The 24,119-nt window shown below is 38.6% G+C and overlaps 1 protein-coding gene and 1 long non-coding RNA gene across 2 annotated transcripts in view; one reads left to right on the top strand and one right to left on the bottom strand.

Annotated features, from left to right (window-relative positions):
• The window catches only part of CERS6 (ceramide synthase 6), a 269,630-nt gene extending 248,786 nt beyond the window's left edge, over positions 1-20,844 (bottom strand). Inside the window, exon 1 of the mRNA XM_039855700.1 lies at positions 20,503-20,844. Within this exon, the coding sequence (XP_039711634.1) occupies positions 20,503-20,672 (170 nt within the window). The 5' untranslated portion in view covers positions 20,673-20,844. The remainder of the gene's footprint in view (positions 1-20,502) is intronic.
• Positions 20,845-21,026: 182 nt separating this feature from the next.
• LOC120597042 (uncharacterized) lies at positions 21,027-23,969 on the top strand. The gene is made up of 2 exons (XR_005651312.1): positions 21,027-21,199; positions 23,258-23,969. It is a non-coding gene; the product is annotated as an uncharacterized LOC120597042 (long non-coding RNA).
• The last annotated feature ends 150 nt before the right edge of the window (positions 23,970-24,119 follow it).

Genomic DNA, 24,119 nt, shown 5'->3' with positions numbered 1-24,119 from the left:
GAGTACATAGTTAATACAGTGGCTAGAAGCTGAGATTATTTTTTCTGTTCAAGAATTGGTTTGGGGAAGATGAGCTAACTTCTTTTGCTACTCTTCCTGTTTTTGAGAAATGGGAATAATGATAATAAAATACAAGTTTATTTTAGTTTATAATGTTAACCCTGCCACGTTGACTGCGACCATTTATTTAACAAACTATCTCGTTTATTCAAACCATTTCCAACTCATTGTCTTAGGCTTTCTTAGCCAACAGGAATGATGAGTTTGGGCTTGCATACTGAGAAGGTAACTATATCCCAAATGTGTGATTTGGAACATTGAAGCCACCATGCTGCAAGACCAAACATGACTCAGAAGAGTAAACTACCACGTCATTGGCAGGAGCCAGAAAATCTTAAGAAATGTTTGCCTCATGTAAATGAGTCTAACAACTTGATTTTCAAGCCAATGTGGTTTACATTGATTTTCTAAAGCCAAGAAATATTATTAATAAACAACTACTTAGCTACTTCTTGTAAATTTATCGTTTCCCAGCTCAAACTCTTGGACACAACTTCCATGAACAATCAAGCAAAATACTGCATATAATCACCCACACATTTTTTTATTAAAGTATCACTTCTAGCTTTATTTTTATATATACATTAAATTTAGTCACTAAATCTAAAGTTATAGTCTTCCTTTACCTTATAATTTTACCAAATCTATAAACAATAAGTATTCTACAGCTTTGAAGCTACACATTTCAAAAAGGTAAAAGACAAAAACAAAAACCAAAAACTAAATTCCACAATATAAAATTCATTTTCAAAGAGTTACTTTTAAAAAGCTACCCTGGAATGTCTTAATTCTTAGACAACAGATGCATGTTCAAGTACTTAAGGGCGAAGTGTCACAATATTTGCAATTTCCTTTGCATGATACAGAAGAAAAAAAGAAAAACAATGATAAAATGTTAACAGTCATTGAATTTCGGATGCTGAGAATGAGAATGCTGATGGCATTTTTTTTTTTTTAGCTTTTCTGTACATTTAAACATTTTTAAAAAAGTAAAACAAAAAAATTTAATGGCTGCCATTCTACAGTTATAAGAACATACCCTTTCCCTAAACAGAAAGGCATAATGAGAAAATATGGCTGGGAGATAGGAAAAAGTTGGCAGTCAGCTCTACTGAGAATAAAACCTAGTTCTAGATTCAAAATTGTCTTCCCTTGGGTTCTAGTTCCTAAGTACTTATTGAATCTTGGTTACTTGTCACTTGGTGACTTGTTGATTGGAAATTTTTCTTCTGTCAGAATAGCTGAATCATAAGGTAAATACTCAGATAATAAATTATTAGGAATTCTCATACAAGGAGAGAGTTCTCTCCTTCATGATTTCTTGCACATGTTAATAACATTTACTATATGTTAATGATTTTTATTTGTTGTAAAAGAATGGAACGAAACACTCACCATTCCTGTTGGCTAAGAAAGCCTAAGGCAATCAGTTGGGAAGTAAAAATATAAGAGATATACATTAGTTAAATAAATCGCTACAGTAGTTTTCACAAAGTTCAAAATTATAAACTTGAGTGAATTCTCGTACTTTATGATTATTATTCCCATTTCTCAGGTAAAGAAAAAAAGAGTAGCAAAACGTCTTTTCATGGCTAATATGAAATTTCCTTTCTAGCCAGAGCCCCGATCTGCAGTTTTTTGGATAAGCCATCTTGTTAATAATATAGCTGTTTTCTTTACATTTCAGGACAGTTTGTCAAAATTACATCAGATTTGCAGCAGGTTAAGTCAGGGTGGGGAGCTTTTCTTATACAGTGCTAGAAGGATGGTGATAAACTGGTATAGTTTTTCTTAAAAGGCTTCAACAGCATTTACTAAAATTTTAACTTGATACGACCTCTGACCCAGCAATTCTACTTCTGTATGTTAATTTAGAGAAATACACCTGAGTATACAGGTGTGTGTACAGGAATGATGTTAGGGCATTATTTCTAATAGTATTCATAGTGAAACAGTTGAATAAAATATGAAGCATCCAAACAATGGGATGCTGTGCCATCATATTAAAAAGAATAAAGTGGCTCTGCATTCACCCACATTGGAAAATCTTCAAGACATAATGTTAAGTGAAAAAAAAGTTTCAGAACAGAATATAGTGTATATCATTCATGTGGCAAACTTTATATTTCCTGTAAATTGTGTGTGTGTGTGTATGTGTGTGTGTGTGTGACGTGTGTGTGTGTGTGTAGGTAAATGTATTTAAAAAGTTCTGGAAGAATATACATATCAACTGCTAATACTGGTCACATCTAGGGGAGAAACTGGGATTGAAGAATACAGTGAAAATGTAATTTTTTTTAATTCAAAGAGAATTTTCATATAAGATTATAGACATATAACACTAGATAACTTTTTTAAATGATTTTAAAAGTAGAAGAGGTTTTATAATTTTAAATGTTCAAATGTTTCAAATACTGGTTGTTTTGTAGCATTATTAATCATGAAACATTTAAAAATCTGCAAGTTAAAATTAATACATTATAAATTAACAAATGGCTACTGCTGAGACAATACTATACCAAGAAATTCATTGTATGTTGTGTTATTACATTTCTATGAAAACTGGGGTAAAAAATTCAGAAGTTCCATTTAAAGCTATTGTGAAAACCCCATTCCTTCTAGCATGCATAGAGTGGAAGAATATTGTTATACCACATCCCCACAACTATCTAAAAAGCTCTGGAAAATCTGAATCTCAACTTCAGTGTCATTGCCACTTGAATATTTAAGACTCGTAAGAAACTGTAGTCACAGAATACTAAAGATTTTATCAATGAAATACTATTTTTAAAGAAAACCATTCTATTATGCTGTGAATTCGAAAACAATAGGAGATTTTAACAAGCTGATTTTAAGGTAACCCCTTTACAAAAATAATCAGAGAGTGATCCAGCAGTTTCTGTGTTTTTGGACTAAAAGGCATGGGTAATAACCAGCAGAACCTATATATAAAAACTGCAAGATAGTAAGAAGCAGAAAGCAAATGAAAAAGAATTACCCATGGGAATATAGGAAGATTTCAAACAAAAATTTTAAAGAAATTACATATCTCATGATTGCTTTTCAAAAAAAAAGTTAAAGAAGGAATACTCAGGTTCAGAAAGGTGATTAAAAAACTGAAAAAAAAAAAGCAAGCAGAGATAGCAGTTAGAACAGATGGGAGTGTTTTTTATAAAGATTAAAGCAACATTAAGAGCAACAGAATAAATATGAGTGAAAAAGACACCTGGTAGGTAGGCTTGAGGAAAATTAATAAAACCACATTGAAAAATATATTTAAATGATTATAGAGAAGATGATGGATATGAAAGGCATACTAAAGAAATCTAACACATATATAACTGGTATTCCTGAAGAACAGAAGAAAACAAATAGAAAGTATATCCCCCCAAAAAAGAAAACTTTCATTAAATAAGAAAAATTTAAATTAAAAAGTAGGTTTTTAAGGTGAGCATAATTTTAAAAATACAATGTACAGCCAGTTTTAAAGATATTTTCAAAACAAATACAGTATTTCTATATGACAAATACTTAGTATTCAAAATACATTGCTTTTTCAAATCCAAAGTATATGATAGCTCTGATTCCTTAGTCCCAAATTACAAATCTCAGACATTCTACATTCAAAGAACAGGATACAGAAGCATTTCAACAAACTTATATACCTATCCCCTGCTTAACATCCTTAATTTGTTAAAAAAAAAAAAGGGGGGGAAGACACTGTATTTTTGACCCTTTATTAATGTCTATCTTTATAAAACATTCTCACTAAACAAAGCAGAAAAGAAAATGGGTGTTTTGACTATGGTTCATTCTCTCAGTCACTTTCTCAAACACTCTCTTCCCATTCCTTTCTAAACAATTTCTTAAATCTGTTAAATTTTATAGCCAAATGTTAATCAGATTTCGTACATAAATACACACACATTTATCCAAGCACGTGCACAAATTAACACAAAGAATATAGAGAGATGGTTCTGCATATGACAAGTACGAGAGCTTGTGTTTTCCTCCATAAGGAACCAACGACCTTAAGTGGAATAATTGGTTTTGCGTCACAGATTAGGAGTTAAAGTTGCTTTTCATCTTCACATTTCTAACAATTTTTCCTTAATTTATAAAAATAGTTAAAAACTAATAAGAAGGAAGCTTCTGGGCTGCTAGTCATGTTCTGTTTCTTGATTTGGGTTCTGATTAGTGAATACATAGGTGTATTCATTTTGTTGTGATAATTCAATGAGCTGTAGGTATGTTTCAGTGTACTTTTGTGTATGTTTCTTATGTATGTTATACATACAGAAATAAAAGTTTCCATTAGAAAAAGAAAGCACTTTTCCAACACCACCACATGAATGTCTGTTAAGCGAGTGATGATTGCACATCGAGTTCTGGGTTTAGAGCAAATATCCACTAGGTATTAGCTGAACTGGGGTTCCACCAAGATGGAATTTTAAGCCAAAGTCAGGGTCCTATGCTCTCTTTTGCTGTACACATGTGGCATAGAGTCGGTCTTCTCTCTCCCACTCTTTCTCTCTCACCCTCACTTTTATTCTTTCCACAAACCTAAACACAGCCTCAGGACCAAAAAGATTGTGTTTAGTTTCACCTGAAAAGATAAGTATAACCTGTGTCAACTTCCAAAATGTATAATCACACACTGTTTACATTAGCAGTCGTCATTCAGGCAGCTTCCTGATTCTTTTAGGTTGACTTTTTTAAAATAGGGCACTAAGAAGTTTCTAGCAGCTAAGTGCATCCAATTCAGAAAAGCTTTGGACAACTGAAAGGACTAAAATCCTTAGATTTGACCCCTGAGTAAAGAATCAAAACATTGGCTGGGAAAATGGAAGCAGGATTGATGGAGAGGAAGGCTAACCAAGTTTGGTTCAGCTTTTAGTGCAATATTTTTATCTCCTATTCAACTCTGAACTTCTCTGAAAATGCTTGGCAAGCAATAAACCATTGTTTTACAATTGTGAACTTGATAACCATTTCTTTTTTGTTATTTTTTCCTATCAGAAAAATTCTAAAACCATAAAGTTATTTTCAAAGACAGATTTATTCCATACTACTTATTACAAATTTTTAAACACTAAAAAAATTAAAGTTAGCAGTGTGAGGTGATAGGTTTTATTAACTATTCTGCTAAGTGGATTTAGCCTAAACTCACTATTGCCCTGGGAAGGGTGAGGAATAACAGGACAGCTGGTTACCGGAACTCAGGACCAAAAAAGGCGGGGAGTCAACCAAGCAGGAGATTCAGTTTACCGAAGCTATCTTTCAAAGACAGAGTAGGGTCTGAGCAAAAAGGAAAAGAAAACAGAAGATGTGGAAGCACTAAGCAAAAAGGAGCCGGCAGTTAAAAGGAGTGATACGTATCACTGGTGACGAGCTGCCCTGATCTTATATGGCCTGGCTTTGTGCCGAGGTGTGGACAGACGGGGTGCAGAGGGCACGGCACAGGTACTGACACCGCCAAGCCTATCTCCCTACTTAGAGACACACGGCTCAAAAGCCTTCCTCATGAGGGAGACAATGTCAGAGCACTGGAATTTCCTAACATTTCGTTCACCTCTAAGATATAGTTCACTGCAATGCTTACTTTAGGAGCCCAGTACTTTCAAATAAGCCACAGGAACCTAACACCAGCAAAAGTAAGCTTTAGACATGGTAAAACTCAACAAAACCATGAACATAAAATAGCATACATAGAAAACCACCTGACTGCCTGAACATGCTGTAGAAACAACTGCTGGCTAACAACCACCACCTGGACTCTATCCATTTGCGTTTTCTCCCCCAGTCCCTTTACAGTTCCGCAAGCAGGCACTTAACTGTGAGTGTTTGACACACGCTAGGGTGAAAGTGAGAAGACGACAAAACCAAGCGTACGGTCTCAGTAAGGCCGGATAAACATGCTCAGGAGGAATTACCACACCAAGATCTGGTCCTCGGTATCTGCAGAACGAGTCTGGGGAGCCCTTCAATTGCCTTTTTGAAAAAGCCATGAAATATGGTACATTGACACTGGGGCAGGCCACACATCTCAATCACCAGGGAAGCTCCTCTGCCCTCATTCACACCTCGGGAGAGGCAGAGCAGTCATTTTTATTGTGAAAACACTGTTGCCTGGTGACCAGACCAACATGTGCTTAACAAAGTAAACAATCAGGTGGGGTGACCAACTGTTTTTCCTAGACAGAGGCGTTTCCTGGGACAGCTTCAGATAAACCAAGACAAACTGACCACTCCACAATGGTGCCACAGGGGTCCACGCCTGCCAGCTTCCGCCAGGACCTGGGTGAGTGGCACAGGGCAAATCATTTCATCTCTATAGGCTTCCGTGTCCTAACATCCGAAAGGGAGGTGGGGAATTGTAGCTCTGCCAGTATTTCTCAAAGTGCCAGAATCTCAGAACATCTGTGCCCTCGACAGTTTGACAGTGGTGTTCCAAGAGGTGGGGACAGGGAGTGGTGGCAAGGCAATGACAAGAGGTATTTTTTCACTCTATCAATTCTGTGTAGATTTGTCTTCACGTGGTAAGTAATAAAAAGCAGGCCAACTTTCGGTCAATTTTATTAGTTTTTTTAATCTACAGGTAATACGCCCCCTTATTGCACGCGCCAAGCAGACCTCTCCCACCAGCACACCCCATTTTAATACACCGCTAGTGTCTGACACATGATAGACTCGTATATTTTTGAATGAATGAGTTTTCGATTCCCTAAACAGAAAGTCCATCACTCTGTGAAACTATTATGGAATTAAGTAAAGGTAATTTTTGGTAACTTGTCATTCAACAGCCTTGTGGCTTCATCTTTGCCTTATTTCCTCATTTAAAAGACAACTCACCACAAATGTCTTATCTGATCATCCTAACATGCCCTCTATCAATGACTAAAAAAATTAACAGGCTCGTTAAATGATTTACACGGCAAACTACTTATGAATTATATTCAAGCTGGGCAGAGCTAGAAAAGTACCCCTAGTGGAAAGCAGTTTCAAATCTCTTCTGAACTAATCTGGTCAGGCTAGGTTAGCCATATTCATACCAATGGAAGTTCAAACTTAGAGGTTTGGATTTGTTTCACTTAAGGAAAAACGTACATATATTTATTTTCAGCTAACTTTGAACGTCTGCATCTTCATAAATATGATCTCAGAGACACCAGACTGAACTTCCTTTTTCTTAAGGATCAAATTAAAACAGTCCACTAGGTCTAATGTTCTGAAAGAAATTAATAATGTCAGTCCTTAGGCTTTCCTTTTCCTGGGAAGTTTTTATTAGGAAAAAAGTATTTCTTAGCTGCCTTAATATTAACATACAATCTCTGCGAAGTGCATTACATACATGAGTGCAAGGTGAATAAAGCCCAGTCTTCACTAACCTGCTAGGGTTTGTTTTCTGCTGAGCACAACTGGAAGAACCATGATGTTCCTTGGAGGGTAAGAGCCAGGTGGGGGCGGGGAGGGAAGCTGGGGGGAGGAGAGAGAAGATAAGAAAACAGGGAAGTAAAACTCCAAGAGCTTCACTGACAACCCCAAGGAATAAAAAGCAGGGATGGGGTCTATCAAATACGTTCATGACATAAAGGAAACGGCAGGAAAAGATTTCAGAATCTAATGGTAAAGTCTCACTTCTGGCAATCAGGGTTCCAACAAAGACTCAGAAAGTGTCTGTGTATGTGCCTTGAATAAACCTAAAGAGAAAATAACCACTACTTCCATGACCTAAGCACTGTCCTAAACACAATGCAGGCAGTACTTCATTTAATCCTCAGGACAACCCTGTAAGTGTCAGATGGAAACTGAGCATGGCGACATTAAGTAATTTGCTCCTAAATCTGCAGCCAGTTAAGTGGCATGGCCAGAATTCAGTCCAGGTCTTAAATCAGTATAAATGGCGAATCTGATGTTTGCTTACGACCAGTGGTTGAACACCCAATGGATTTTCCCTTCGGACTATATGCAATAAAAAATCAGGGTCAGATGGGGCGGTGGATATAGACTGGGATATCTGCATAAGGCATCCCTCCACTGAGAGACAGCTTCCTGAGAAAACCCATCCGGTGGAGGGCCATCTTCCTTCTCTCCAAAGGCACAGCCCCTGAGAAAGCTTCAGGTTCTAAGTGGTACACAGTTGCCCACAATTTGTCTAAAAACCCACCACTAGAAATAGTTTTCTATCAACAAATACAAACAAGTCTCTGGCCTAAAATCCACATCGCTATTAACGGTTGAGAGAAAAAGGCTAGGAAGCATTTTCCTCCCTAAATAGGCATACTGCTAAAGAGATTGGAGCTTTGATCTAAAAGAAATAACCCCAAATATTTACTCTTCAACAGAACAAGTAAATCCTCTAATTCCAGGATCAAATACATAAACAGGTTCTACTGCCTCCACAAGCTGCAGCCTCTCCCTATCCCTCTACCCCCACACACACTAAATCACCTTACAGAACATTATTTCTCAAGTGGGTACTAAATAGTGTACCGTGGTACCAATCTTTTTTTTTTACGCAATGTGTATTTTTCAGAACCAGTTTTATTGAGTCTCCTTTAAAATTTTTTTTGCAAATAGGCCTCCAATATCACAAAGTAGGTATATTCCCCATTTTACAAGTGAGGAGACCAAATTTCAGAGTATGCTCTCCACTATTACAAAGCTGATAAAGGACAATGTTTGGATTTAAACCCAAGTTCCATAGTCTTTCTAATATCCCATCCACTTTCCTTTAAACTCTATTAGGAATATACATTTCTAGTTAATGGTAATAAATGTACAAAGCAGTAACATAATTTAAATGCGCTGTCACTCTGGAGTCTACCCACCCACTCAAAGATACACACTCATCCACTGAGGCACAAAACCCTTATATTCTCTTAATCTCCATAATGCTTAAGTGACTGATCTCTTCTCAATTTTCCTTCACTTAAGCCACTGTGCTCAAACCACCAAGTCGCTTTATTCTGCTTTGAAATGACAATCTATTAATCTCCAGAGCCACTTAGACTAGCTGGAAGCCTTCACTCTGATATTTGCCAAACTGTGTCCCTGGACAAAATTTTAGATGGTTTTCTCTATCCCCACTAACTCTGTGCTGCTCCTTTGCTACCCAAAAGTCCTTGTGTTTTCAAAGGATCTGCACCAATGATAATAAGAAGAGAGAGAAAAAGAGGAAGAGAGAATGAGAGGGAAAGTGGGAAAGAGGGAAAGAGACAGAGAGAAAAAAAGAAAGAAAGGAAAGGAAGGGAAGGAGGGAGAGAGAGAGGGAGGAAGGAACAAAGGAAAGAGGGAGAGAGAGAGGAAGGGAGGGAGGAAAGGAGGGAGGGAGGGAGGAAAGGAAGGAGGGAAGGAAGGAGGGAAAGAAGGAAGACAATCACAGCTTCAGGAGAGCAACAACTCTGAAACCTGAAAACCTCAAAGATAAGATGTGACATTTATGTAGACAATGGCAAATCACAAACAAATGTTATTTGTAGGTCGCTGCATGAAAAAGGCTCTCTAGTAAAGGAACACAGCCTTCCTACAACGAAAAACCGTTTGTGTATCTCCAATCCCACCCTTGCCAAAAGCAACCCCCACAATCCAATTCTGAGGTGATAAAAGCAAAAATAAGAATAGAAAGCAGGAGTGGTATAAGTATATTCTGAAGAGAAAAAGAAAGCTCTCCTTAAAAAATGCCCAAAATAGTCTCATAGATGAATTATGGAAAGTAGTGTTTTATACAATGACCAAACATTAGTATAAACTTCGAAAGCTACTTTTCAACAATATGTACCTGCCAATGCTTGCAATCAATTGCCTTATTAGTAAGCAGCATTAAGTAAAATTATGTTCAAATTTTTAAGAGTTTAAATCATTTACATACCAAATTGGTGTTAAATTAAATTGAAAGATAGGGAGGAGGGTCAGATCTGATCTTCTACAGCAAACGCTTCCATAGGAAATATCTGTGGCCGAGGCAACTTGCCTTACTAGAACTTTATCCTATCATCCCAGCTTGCTTTAAATGGATTGTGAACTCACTGGGGGGCCTTTACTTTAATCCTAGGAATTCTCTAAAACTGTACAGCTTACTTTTTTTATTATTATTATTAAATATACTGGGATGATGTTGGTTAATAAAATTATATAGGTTTCAAATGTACAATTCTATAATACATCATCTGTATACTGCACTGTGTCTGTATACTCACACACAGTGCAGTATACAGATGATGTATTATAGAATTGTACATTTGAAACCTATGTACATTTGAAACCACTCCCCAACCCACCCATGCCAGCTGATTCTGGAGAGAAGAGGAGCTCTCCTAGATCACAAGACGATTATGTATTTAAAAAAAATAAATCAATGCTTGATGAAACTGAAATCATGAGGACTGGGATTTGGGTTCCTGACAAGAAACCTGTCAAGCCTAGAAACTGAAACTATAGTTATCTCTAGTAAGTGACTTTTTTTGGTCAGTGAATCTTCTTTTTTATTATCATTTTTAGTTATGGTAAAATATACATAACATAAAATTTACCATCTTAAATATTTTTAAGTGTACAGTTCAGGGCATTAAGTATATTCACATTGTGCAATCATCACCATCTATCTCCAGAACTCTTTTCATCTTGCAAAACTGAAACTCTACACCCATGAAACAGTAACTACCCATTTCTTTCTCCAGTTCCTGGCAACCACCATTCTACTTTCTGTCTCTATGAATTTGACTATTCTAGGTACCTCATATAAGTGCAATCACACAGTATTTGTCTTTTTGTGACTGGCTTATTTCACTTAGCATGATGTCCTTAAGGGTCATCTATGGTGTAATATGTGTCAATTTTTTCCTTTTTAAGACCGAATAATATTGTATTACATGTATGTACCACATTTTATTTTGGGTTGCTTCCATCTTTTGGTTCTTGTGAATAATAGTGCTATGAACATAAATGTACAAATACAGATGACACCTGAACAATGGGGGTTAGGGGCACTGACACCCCACCCTGCAGTTAAAATTCACGTATAACTTTTGACTCTCCAAAAATTCAACTACTCTACAGTTGTTCCTCTGTATCTGTGCGGGATTGGTTTCAGGATCCCCTTCCCCCCACCCCCATGTATACCTAAATCCACAGATGATCAAATCCCCCTTTATAAAATGGCACAGATCAATGCCTACAGTTGGCCCTCTGCACCCTCAAATTCCCAACCATGGACTGAAAACAGTACAGGTATTTATTGAAAAAAAATCTGGACATAACTGGATCCACGTAGTTCAAATCCATGTTGTTCAAGACTCAACTATATCTCTTTGAGACCATTTCTTTTGGGCATATACCAGAAGTTGATCATATGTTAATTCGATTTTTAATTTTTTAAGGAACCACCATACTGTTTTCCACAGTGGCTGTATCATTATACATGCTCACCAACCAATAATACACGAGGTTCTAATTTCTCCACATCCTTGTCAACACATGTAATTTTCTTTTATTTTTCTGTTTTGTTTCTGTTTTTCTTTTCTTTCTTTCTTTCTTTCTTTCTTTCTTTCTTTCTTTCTTTCTTTCTTTTTTTTTTTTTGATAGAAGCCATTCTAATGGGTATGAGGTGATATTACGGTCTTGAAAAATATTTTAAAAACTTTTTCAATTACAGCTGACATTCAACATCATATTAGTTTCAGGAGTACAGCATAGTGGTTAGACATTTACATAACTTAGGAGATGATTCCCCAATAAATTTAGTACCCACTATACATAGTTTTAACAATATTATTGACTATATTCCCTATGCTGTATTTTACATCCTCATGACATTTTGTAACTGGCAATTTGTACTTCTTAATCCCTTCACCTTTTTCACCCAGCCCCCCAAACTCCTCCCATCTGGCAACCATCAGTTTGTTCTCTGTATCTGTGAGTTTGTTTTTGTTTTATTTTTCATTTATTTTGTTTATTTAGATTCCACATATAAGTGAAATCATACAGTATTTGTCTTTCTCTGTCTGACTTATTTCACTTAGCTTAATACTCTCTAGGTCCACCCATGTTATTACAAATGGTAAGATTTCATTCTTTTTTATGGCCAAGTAATATTCCATTGCATATATGTACTACAACTCCATTATCCATTCATCTATTAATGGACACTTAGGCTGCTTCCATATCTTGGCTATTGAGAATAATGCTGCAATGAACACAGGGGTGCATATATCTTTTCAAATTAGTGTTTTGGATTTTTTTGAATAAACACTCAGAAGTAGAATTCCTGGGTCATATGGTAGTTCTATTTTTAATTTTTGGAGAAACATCCATACTCTTTTCCATAGTAGCTGCACCAATTTGCAATCCCACCAACAGTGCGTGAGAGTTCCTTTTTCTCTACATCCTCACCAATGCTTGTTGTTTGTTCATTTAGTGATGACAGCCATTTCAACAGATGTGAGGTGATATCTCATTACAGTTTTAAGTTGCATTTCGGATGATTAGCGACGTTAAGCATCTTTTCATATGTCTACTGGCCATTTCACTTTGGAGAAATGTCTATTCAGGCCTCTGACCATTTTTTAAACAGATTGTTTTTTGTTATTAAGTTGTATGAGTCACATTAAACTCATATAGGATGTGTCATTGGTGAATATCTTTTCTCATTCAGCAGGCCGTCTTTTCGTTTTGTTGATGGTTTCCTTTGCTGTACAAAAATGTTGAGTTTGATAGCTCCATTTGTTTATTTTTTTCTTTTGTTTCCCTTACCCGAGGAGACACACCCAAAAAATACTACTAAGAGTGACTTCAAGGAGTTTACTGCCTATGTTTTCTTCTAGGAGTGTTATGGTTTCAGGTCTCACATTTAGGTCTTTAATCCATTTTAAGTTTATTCTTATATATGGTGTGAAAAAAAAAGTGGTCTAGTTTGATTTCTTTACAGTTATCTGTCCAGTTTTTTCCAGCAACATTTATTGAAGAGATTGTCTTTACTCCACTGTATATTCTTACTTCCTTTGTCATAGATTAATTGACCATATAGGTATGGGGTTAATTCTGGGCCGTCTATTGTGTTCCACTGATCTATGTGCCTGCTTTTATGCCAGTACCATGCTGTTTTGATTACTACAGCTCTGTAGTATAGTTTGATATCAGGTAGCATGATATCTCACTTTGTTCTTCTTTCTCAAGATTGCTTTGCCTGTGTGGTTCCATATTTAAGTCACTTTTAACCAAATGTTTAGAGAGAGAATATAAAAGAGTTTAAGCTCTAAGTTTTCCTTCAAAAAAAAATTCATTCTTAATTGTTCGAACTTCTTCCAAGCCTTTTTCCCTGCTTCATTCTCCATAATAAAGTCAGGATAATATCTACTCTGTCTTCTTGAATGTGTATCCCTTCTACTGCCTAGAATCTGAGAAGCTTCCTCACTGATGATAATGACTTAGATTGTGAGGTAGAGGCAAGAGGCAGAAAGACATAAAAGAGTGTAAACACATGAAGAGAGAAACAGATCAAGATCAAGAACAGAGCAAGATTATTCTGCATAAAAAAAAAAAAATTCAAAGGCCACTACTTTCTTATCCAAAAAGTTGGGAAGCGCATCCCAACAAAAAAATATACATGAACTCACAGAAAGCGAAATAAAAATGATTAATAAATATTTGAAATAAGTTCGTCATGAATATAAAAACACTCACATTATAACAGAAACATTTTTTTCAACTTTCAAAGCAAAAATTTCCTCAAATGTAATAGCTTGCATGCCGATGAGAAAGTGCAAATGAACATAATCTTTCTGGACGCATATTTTGCAATTTGTATCTATCAAGAACACTATAATATTTATCCTTTTGGGCTTAGAAATGCTAATTCTAGGACACATTCTTTAGAAAGTACTCAGAAATTGAAAGATTTACATATGCAAACTGGAAACAGACCTAAATGTCCAATAACAACATGAGGACTGGTTAAATAAATTATAATATATACACAGTGTAGAAAACGTACAGTCATTGAAAACATTTGTCGATAAATTATTACATGGAGAATGTTAAGATTATATCATTAAATAGCAAAAGGTTGCTTATAAAACCATATATACAGAGAAACACAGATGTATAGATATACAGTATGTTGTCATGATATTTGATTTAAAATAGATTACCAAAATTATTAAGACATCAAGAAACCTCATTCCAAATGCCTACTTAGCTATTTTAAGCTGTGTAATGTTAGGTGCATTTCCTAAATCCTCAATCCTTAGTGTCATTTGTAAAATATTGGGAAAATTGATATCTACTTCAAAGGGCTTAGGAGAGGATTAAATGAAGTAAACCATGTAAAGTAATAAATTCATGTTAGGAAATAAATATTAGTTGTTACTATTACTTTCAAAATTAAAATTAAAACATCTTCATTAAAAACTGCAGTCATTAGCAACAGTCAAACATAAAACAAATGGTGAGCAACAGGTCACAGCTTCAAACCATGTGCCCTGGCCACTCAATTATCCATAGCAGTACTAATGAACCACCCCATAGAAGATGTTGTGAGAATTACCATCTTGTATTCAATCTTGCCACAGCATAGGTATTTGCAGAAGACAATGAAGATTATGCTGGCAGGAAAGAGTGACAATAAAAGAGCTTATGAAATCATTTTTATAAAAAAGGAAGTGGGGTTGGAAGAGACCAAAGAATAAAATTTTAGGAGTCAAGATTTTCAGGACATCACTAATATAGGAGGATCCTTGTCCTACAAGTGGCAATCTTGTTTACCTCCTATTTTGGCAAATAAAAAGAAAAAAATGGCTCCCTAAAAACATTAAGTGACACAATTACTAAATAGCAAACAAAATCTGGAACCTCAGTATCCTGATTCAAAAGTGTTTAAGAAATGAATTCGTCAAATGAAGCTGGGAGGGGAAAAAACAAAATGTTGAGAGTTACAGCTTTTAAGAAATAGATGATCAATGGCTTTATAAAATCTGGCTGTGACTGGTAATGGAAGAAGGAATGTAAGTGCATGTAATAAACATTTATAGTCTTCCATGTACAACATGGGCCTAGATTGTAGTGCTCACCAATAAAATGTTATCAAGTAAGTAAGCAGGTGAAGAAAGTCTGAGGTAGGTGCAATGATCTCTTATGAAGCCATGGGACTGATCTGATGATGGAAGAAATTCAGCTGAAACTCCATTTTCCTTCCACTATCACCTCCCCTTCCCCAGAGAATAGAAACCACTTCTGAAATATCTTATACACTGGAATACAGGAAAGAAAAAAAATCTAACCCTGTCCATAGAGAATTCAGATACTTTCAATAGAAAAGTCACAGATGAACTCAAGATATTAATTTCCTCATGCTTCGATGACATTAAATCATTTGTGATAATTTAACGTTATTTTACTGCCTTCCCCACCATTCTATGGCACTGCTCATTAAGAGTAATAGTATGCCTTTTAGCCATAAATCAACCTATTACAAATAACTAAACTATTGCACCCTGTAAAGGTAAACCTTTTATTTTGCAAGATGAGAAAGCTGTACTGAAGTTCTGCAAAGAATATCATTATTTTAGGTTGCTTTCCAACAAAACATCCATTGTGATCCAATTTTCCTATCCCATTCAGAAATTGCAGGAGACAACCTATTTGTGTAAGACCTCAATTCTTGCCTTATACACCAGTCTGGTGAAGCAGAGATCCAAACTTTTTATCTGATTCACACCGTCATTTAACAAGTGAAACAGTACGTTCATAGAGTTAAATATCCTGGACTGACTGCATGAGAAAAACCACGTTTGTATGCAAGTTATTCTCAAATACTTGATCTTGGTCCATTCAGACTACCATAACAAAATACCATAGACTGGTGGCTTATAAATAACGAAAGTTTATTTCTCACAGTTCTGAAGACTGGGAAGACCAAGATCAAGGCACCAGCAGATTTGGTGTCGGCTAGGGGCAATCTTCCTGGTTCACAGATATCTTTTGACTGTGTCCTTACATAGTGGAAGGGGTGAAGGAGCCTTTTGGGGGCCTTTTTTATAAGGGCACTAATCCCATTCACAAAGGCTCCACCCTCATGACCTATTCACCTCCCAAAGTCCCCACCTCCTAATACTATCACTTTGGATGTTAAGATTACAATTTATGAATTGTGAGGGGACATAAACATTCATTCCATTGTATACTCTTTTAAAATATATCTAATCAAAATCAGTCCCTTCATTACGAAGTATATTATAAGAAGATCTTTCAATAATGAAACTCACCTGACACACCACTTTTTCCTGGTAGTCATTCGCTCACACCTCAAGTTATTCCTCTAACCATGAAAACATTCTATTCCATATTTAATCTCTCTCTCCTTCCCCCTCACTCAAGGCTGCTGGCAAGGCAAATATATTAAGTATGCTCATAAAAAAGCCCACTAGACAGATAGTCCCTCTGACATAATGGAGATACTGTTGTTCCTTGAAGGTTTGGGGGTAGCAGGTCATGGTCTACTCTGCATCCATCTAAAAAAGGTCTGAGGAAAGAGACCAACTAACTTCTTTCTCTATAGAACCTTCTTTGTTAGTTATTCCAAAATACTGTAGCTTTGGAGCACAAGTGATAATAACCCAAATGATTCTTTTAACTCAAATCATAATTGAAAAATACAAGAAACAAAACCATGGCTAAAATATTTGTATGAAAAAAAAAAATCTCCTTATTCTTAGATGACTTATTTCTACCTGCAAAAAAAAAAAAAATGATGTTTAGCCTGCTTCAAAGTTTGATGATATAAAAGTTAGTAAGCTATAGGAATCAGATATTTGGGATGGTAAGAGCAACCTTAGATTACAAAAGGCCAGCTGCTTCCCTGCACAGATGAGAAAATAAGGAAGAGAGAAATTAGGTAGCCCCAGTTTGAGGTAAGTATGACTAGAACTTGAATGTACTGATTCTCAATTAATACTTTCTGCGTCTCTCTCCTAAATCCACAAGGAAGAAAATGTATTAACGTTACCTTTTATAACAATAACTCAAAGAATTTTTATTCCCAAACAGAAATTTAGCAGAAGTTTAATCCCACATTTTTTTAATACTATAGCAACACAGATTTTTAAAAATTGAAATTGGAAGAAGCATTTATTATAATTTATTATAATTCCAGAGAATGGCTTACTGAACCTAAACAAGCATTAAATCAAGAAAATTCATCAAACAGATGATAATGCTACATTATTAAATAATATTTTGTTACTTGTCATCAAGCCAACAACATAATATAATGGTAAATACTACAATTTTCATTCTAGGAGAAACATCCAGTTTTGGGGGGGGGGGGTTCAGTATATTTTACTCTGTCAACCAAGTAATATCTACAGTGGCCCTTTCTCTCCCTACCCAGAGCTAAGTGTAGTATAAAGACTATGCTTAAAACCACCAAGCTTTGGGTTATTCACAGACTCAGCCAAACGTCATTGAGTTGAGGCTGCTCCGTTTTAACCAACCATGCTGGGCATCCACATTGTTGTCCATATGGTACTATAACATGGCATTGTTCTGGCCACCAATGCCTCACTCTCAACACCCTAAAAGTGAAGGAGAAAATAAAAAGACAGAACTGTTCAAATGAGCGAAAGCCCAATTCAGTCCATTCTTTAGTGTTTCTCTTTATAGAGAGAAATATGTAAGACTGAGGAGGTATTCAAATTCACAATTTTAGACTCAACAAGGGCATTATAGATACCATTTAATGGAAAAAAAATATCTCGGACAATCAAGTATTTCATAGATATGTTCTTAGCTTTGAAAAAAATTATGATAGAAAAAGAAAAAGGAATAGAATTCTGAGGGAATTATCCCTATAATAAAAGCATTTCATTTTACAAAAGGATACACAACAGGTTCTTTTAAATCATGTTATACACTATAGAATACCACAGAAGAAAAAGATGTATGTACAACATGTTAGAAGAGTACTGAATGTGAGTCTTACCAGTGAGAACAGTATTGATTCATTCAAGTTATGTTGATTCAGGCCCTTGATGGATGCTGAGATGAAAGGCCACAGGTTGGATGCCGGTATATGTCATTTAGGTTTAAGGAGAAAAACATGCAGAGCTTATAATTCTGGATACAAATATACACTTGAATTTTCAGAGACTCAAGAGAATCTGAATGGTTAAAGACAGAACTGTCACAACTATAGCAAGAAACAAAGTGGACACCCTTCAAAAAGTCAGTAGCACTTGTGGTATAGGGACCCTATAGAATTATATTATTCTGAACATTAATGATAAACTTTCACTTTCCACGTAAGCCATTAGATCACCTCTATCTGAATCAATGGTCTGAAAGAAACTGACCAACTCTTTACATATCAGTAGGAGGACATTTGTTGTGACTGATAGATGCAAGCAGCTGACCCCTTTGTATAAACTCTAAGTCATGGGATTATGCAAAGGAAGAAAAAAAAATGCTCAGGAAGAGGAAAAATGAACTTCTAGTTTTCAATTATTACATCAGTTTTAATTTTTTTTTAAAGCAGAGAAAGTCTAAGTACAAAGCTGTCTCTATTCTCTAATTTTATTTTTCTCCCATCTGTTGAACAGCCTGGAATCAGCTTTCCGCATACAGGTTATTACTTGACATGCTTTTGTTTCCCAAAACATAAGATTACATATCTCTTTCAAATGCATCAGCTAGCTAAAAGTGATCCCAGCCAGAATTTATCAGTCAGAAATGATCAGATACCATTTGGCAACTGTGTGGATCTCCTACTATGTGTCAATACAGAGCAACCTGCTCCTGAGAGACTGTTTTTGGAGAGATTGCAAGGTTAGATATGAGCTCCTATTTTCTGTAAGTAAACATCTGCTCTAGATACAACTCTAAACCAGCAAACACACCCACTTTTTCACAGTAAGTCTTGGTGCTAGATAGGACCAATGACATATCTATGCTAGATTCAAATTATTTTAATATAGGTCTTTAAATCCATTCCCCTGTAACATCAATCTGCATGTGAATAGCTCACTTAGTTTTAAGCAACAATATTGCCATTGAAAAATGCACCTTCCTTAAACAAAAGATACTTTTTGTTCCTATGAAGCTTTGTCTGTTGCCATTTCTAGCAACACATGACACAAAAGACAAATTCTGCCATCCTCAACAGTGGTTTTAGACAAACAGAAACAGCAAACAAAATAACAGCAAAAGCTTAAGAAACAAAACCAAGGTGAGTTGGGGGCGGGGGAAGAGATGGAGTGGAAGTAAGAAATGAAGTCTAAACTCTACTCTGTGATCTAAGAAATCCAGCCTTAACTGATGAAGAGGGGTGGGGCGGTGGGGCGGGTGGGCAGGGGGCGGTGGGGGCGGTGGGGCGGTGGGGGCGGTGGGCGGTGGGGCGGTGGGGCGGGTGGGGCGGTGGGGCGGTGGGGCGGTGGGGCGGGGGAGCAAGAGGTGGCGATGTTTTCAGTTGAGAAAAAGAAGTGAGTGGTGCTGTCCCGGTTTTGTTTCAACAACACCGAGAGAATGATGGCAGGCAAAATCTAGTTGAGTGACTAAGACTGATTCAGTGAGAGTAACACAAGTTTGTTGGAGACGGTGGAACTACCCAGCTGAATCCGAGATATATACAAACGGTATGCCAATTCTTTAAAATTTTTTAAAATGCGTTCTGGTACCAAAATTAAAAGTGTATAGTTATTCGCAGGAAACATCTATCAATTTAATATCATCATTCTGCAGGCTGTGCACCCGTCTTGTCATATCCTCTTTTAAAGAAACCGCTAACGGTCTAGAGTGCTGGAAACCTACAAACTATTCTCATCTATTTCCCAGGACAGTGGGCCTAATACTCAGTATCACTTATGGAACCCAAATAGCGGCCAGAAGCTAAGGAGTCCCTGCCGAATTCGTGAAGCAGTGTGGATAATCCGTGTGCCGGGGTAGAAGGATTGGAAATGTGCGCGGTTCCTCTGCTCTCCCGGCCGCGCGTCCGGAACGTTCCTGGCTGTCAGGTGGGTGGCTGCGAGCCTCGGAGGCGAAGCCCTGCCTAGCAGCGCGGCGTGACCGCGGAGTGGAGAGGGACAACCCCCCAGAGTGCGGCGCGTCCCACGGCTAGTCGCCGCTCACCTTTGTTCGCCTGCCCTCACTACCAGGAGGAGAGAGCGGGCCAAGGAAGAGTGCGGGGGCAACCCCAAGGCTCCGCGGCCCCTCCCGGGCGCCCGGAGGAAATCCGTAGGCAAGCCAGACCCTCTCGGGCTCGTAGAACTGCAGCTGGACGGAGGGGTCGGCAACCCCTTTCCAAACACAAAGGTTGGGAGGCGTGAGCGCGAGCGCTGGGGTGCGGGTGCGTGCGCCAGAGAGCACGCGAGTGTGCGTGTACGCGCGAGGGTGTGCGTGTGTGTGTGCGCGCGTGTGAGTTTAGGGGGAGGGGAGGAGCGCTCCAGCCCTTCTTACCTCTCGAAGAGGAGCCGCACCATGAAGATGCAGAAGGCCAGCGGGAAGGCGAGATAGAGGTCCTCGGCCTGCGGGAAAGTGGCTTCCTCCGTGTTCTTCAGGTCCGCCCAGGTGACATTGTGCGGAAGCCAAAACCTCTCGTTCCAGAACCAGGCTAAGATCCCTGCCATCTTGCTTTGTCCGCTGCCGTCCTGGCTCCCGCGACCCGCCAAGCTCTCTGCCGCGCAGGGCGCCCAGAGATGCGCGCGCGGCTGGCCCGAGTCTGTGCCACCGGCGCCTCCTCCTCCTCCGCGACCGCTGCTCTCGAAGGCTCGCGGCGAGCCCCGGTCTCTCCTCCCTCTGGCCGCGCTGGAGAAAGGAGCCGCCTCGCCCGTCACATGGCAGCCCGGACCGCACGCCCTGATTGGCTCGTCCTCGCGTCAAGCAGAGTGGCACACGCGGCCAGCTCGCCCACACCCGGAGGGCAGGGCGCAGCCGCTGCGCCCTAGGCGCAGGGGCACCACTCTGGAGAGTCCTGCTCGGCCCTGGACTCAGTGTGTTCTTGCTCTGTGCTTAGGAAAGCGACATGGGGCCGGCCCCCTACATCCGCTACAGCTCCCGGCTTGCCCGCACATGCTCAGAACGCCGGCTTCTGCCCCACTGGAGTTTCAGGGGTCTCCGTCCGCTTCCCGTCCGCCTGAAGACAGTAAAAAGGCAGGTAGGAGCCAGGGCTATCTTCAGAAGCACCCCTGCAATGACAGAAAACGGCAAAAGGAGAAGTAGGGGGCGGAAAGCGCAAAGAAGGAAGAAGTAGAGGAGAAAGAGTCATTCACTTCAGCGCTTGGAGAGACAGAGTGAAAATCAGAAACTGGCGGCAGGATGGTTTGGCAAAAGCCATCTGCCTCTAACCCACGCTCATATTTCCCCCATCTCTGACCTTCCGGCCTCCTTAGCCACCAAAGCCAGATCCCCCAGGGAACAAAGCCCTCTCATTTATGAAGTGGTAGGAGAAATTAGGCATTCAATTACTATTTGATGTTGATGTTGATGATGATGATAATCGATGATGATGATGATGATGATGATGATGGTGGTGGTGGTGATGATGATGATAGCAACTGCAGCATTCTGTAAAACTTCCCCTATAAACGAACCTCTCAGGAAATGCCACCAGACTGCACTTTGGCTGCACAGATCAGTAGAAAACCTCCACTTTGCTATTTGACAGGCTCATTATTTCTGCTGTTTGAATCTGAAACCTTTAAGGCATTAGGCCTGGAAGGCCTAAGGCAGGCACCTTCACTCCCACAACGCATTTCCTCATTGTTACGGGAACCACGTGTTGATCAGTTCAGTGGCCCATGAAGGCCTGGTTCCCGGCGATATTTTATTTTTCTCACTCATTCATCTTGTGCCTAGTTCTGTCAGTAAGTTTGACTGGTCTTTCCAAGAGGCATATAAACAAGCCCTTACCACACACTTCTTTATTCTTTCTTCACTCTTTCCCTTTAAAGCAAAACTCTAAAGAATTTCCCCTATCTGTTGCTTCCAGTTTTCCTTTTCTCCATTGTCTTTTGAACTTCCATTTGGACATTTGAGGCTCTCTATTGTACTGAACTGCTCAAGGTCAAGAATGATGTCTGTGCCGCTAAACCCAAAGCCCAGTTCACAACACTTCTATCAGTAGCATTTGGCCAAGTTGTTCAGTCACTGCCTCTTAAAACACATTCTTATCTTGCCTTCCAGAAATCACATTCTTCTGGTTTTTCTCCTACCTCATGGCTACTTTCACTGAGTCTCCTTACTGATTAGTCCTAACCTTCCTAAACCTTAAAGTGGGAGTGTCTTAGGAGTCAGTCTTTTGTCAAATCACTTCTATGTTCTAAAGCCCTACTGCCTCTCCATCCCTCCACAAGTGGAAGCCAAAGTCATTTCAATGTTCTGATATGTGGCTCCATATTAACTCTCTGACTCCATCTACTCTCTTCTCTGTCATCTCCCTGTCCCTCTTCTTTGGTCACATTGGCTTCTCTGCTCATTCTGGACAATGCCCAGCATGCCTTAGGGCCTTTGCACTTGCTTTTCTCTATCTCTGGAACTTTTCCCCGCTAACTATCCATGTCTGCTCTTTCTAGATGTCACTCCCTCACTGAAGCTTTCCCTGGTCATCCTAGTTAATCTATAACCCTCACTCCCCACCCCTGCTCTTCCTACCCAACTTGCCTCCTTTGTTTTCCTCCAAAGCATTTGTCACCAACACAATATATTTTTTATGTATTTCTTTATTGGTCTCCACACACACACACACACACACACACACACACACACACACACACAGAGTAAAATATAAGCTTCAAAAAGTTAGATTTGTGTCTATCACCATTTTATCCCTAGCACTTAAAATAGTGCCCAACACATAGTAGATACTCAATAAGCTATTGAATTAATGAATCACCATTACTCCAACTTCACAAAAATCTTCTCTAGGAGACAAAAAGAAATCTGAATAAATAATTGTGTTAAATGTTTGTATACTCATGTGAAGAATACTGTGGGTATAAAAAAAGGGATTGATCAATTCTGAGGTGAAATAGGAGAAGTGTCCTTAAAATGAGCCTTCATCAGGGAGTAGGTATCACCATTCCCATGTCACCATGTGGACAGCTGCTCAGTTTACCGACGACCTCTGGGCCAGCCAGACTCCCTCCATGGCTGCCTCTGGTCCCTCGTGTAACAATCATGTCTGACCTGACAATATCTTGCATTCTCCCCCTAGAACTTCTCTGCTGTCCAGCAAGTCCTGCTGTGTCTCCAAGTACGTGTTAGAGCCTGAACTTTGACCAAGGACAATGGAAGCCATTGGATAAATGTTTGTTCCTTTCCCTGCCGTGCCCATTGGGCCACACGTGGTATCGTCAAACAGCCTCTCTAAAAATATCCTGTGGTTCAAAGCAGTTGGCTTATTTCAAAATTGTGGCCAGCTCAATAACTCACTCCCTTATGTTTCTCTCTTTCTTTCTCTGCCTCACTCTCCTTTTCCCTCATTCCTGCTTCCTTAAAATTACACTTTGCTGAAATTGCTCTTTTTTTCTGGAGAAAACAAGCTTGTATTCCTCTCCTGTTCATCAACTTCAAGTAGGTGGTAGATTTCAGGAACATTTTGAAAGATAGGTTTTGTTGGACAGTGGAATGATAATTTACTACTTATCTGTGAATCTTGCGCAAGTCACTTAGTTTCTAAAAGCATTTTAATGCCCTCCAGTGTAAGCTGTGTACCAATAGTTCCTGTCTTGCCTATGTTACTCAACTGTCATGGGGCTCACATAACATAACGTATGGGAAGGGGCATGTAAACTCTTCAACTGTGTAAACATGTACAGTTTAGCAAACCTCTTTAATCTGTCCAACATATCTCCTCCAGACAAGAGCTCCTTCCTACCACCCTCCATCCAAATGATTAACCCAGAAATACAGTAGAGTAAAATATCCTTCTATGTCTGACCACGTTTTCTTGGTTCAGGGATGGATCCTGGGCCCAAGATAGCAATTAAAGTTCTTTTTCAAGTACTGGGGCAAAGGTCAAGGCAATATTTCTCTGTATACTTGGACTCTAGGATTTCAACCTCAGAAGCTGTTAG

The sequence above is a fragment of the Pteropus medius genome, unplaced genomic scaffold (genome assembly GCF_902729225.1).
Source record: "Pteropus medius unplaced genomic scaffold, Ma_sr-lr_union100, whole genome shotgun sequence".
NCBI lineage: Eukaryota > Metazoa > Chordata > Mammalia > Chiroptera > Pteropodidae > Pteropus > Pteropus medius.
The sequence above is the reverse complement of the archived record's forward strand: the minus strand, read 5'-3'. Positions and strand labels throughout refer to the sequence as shown.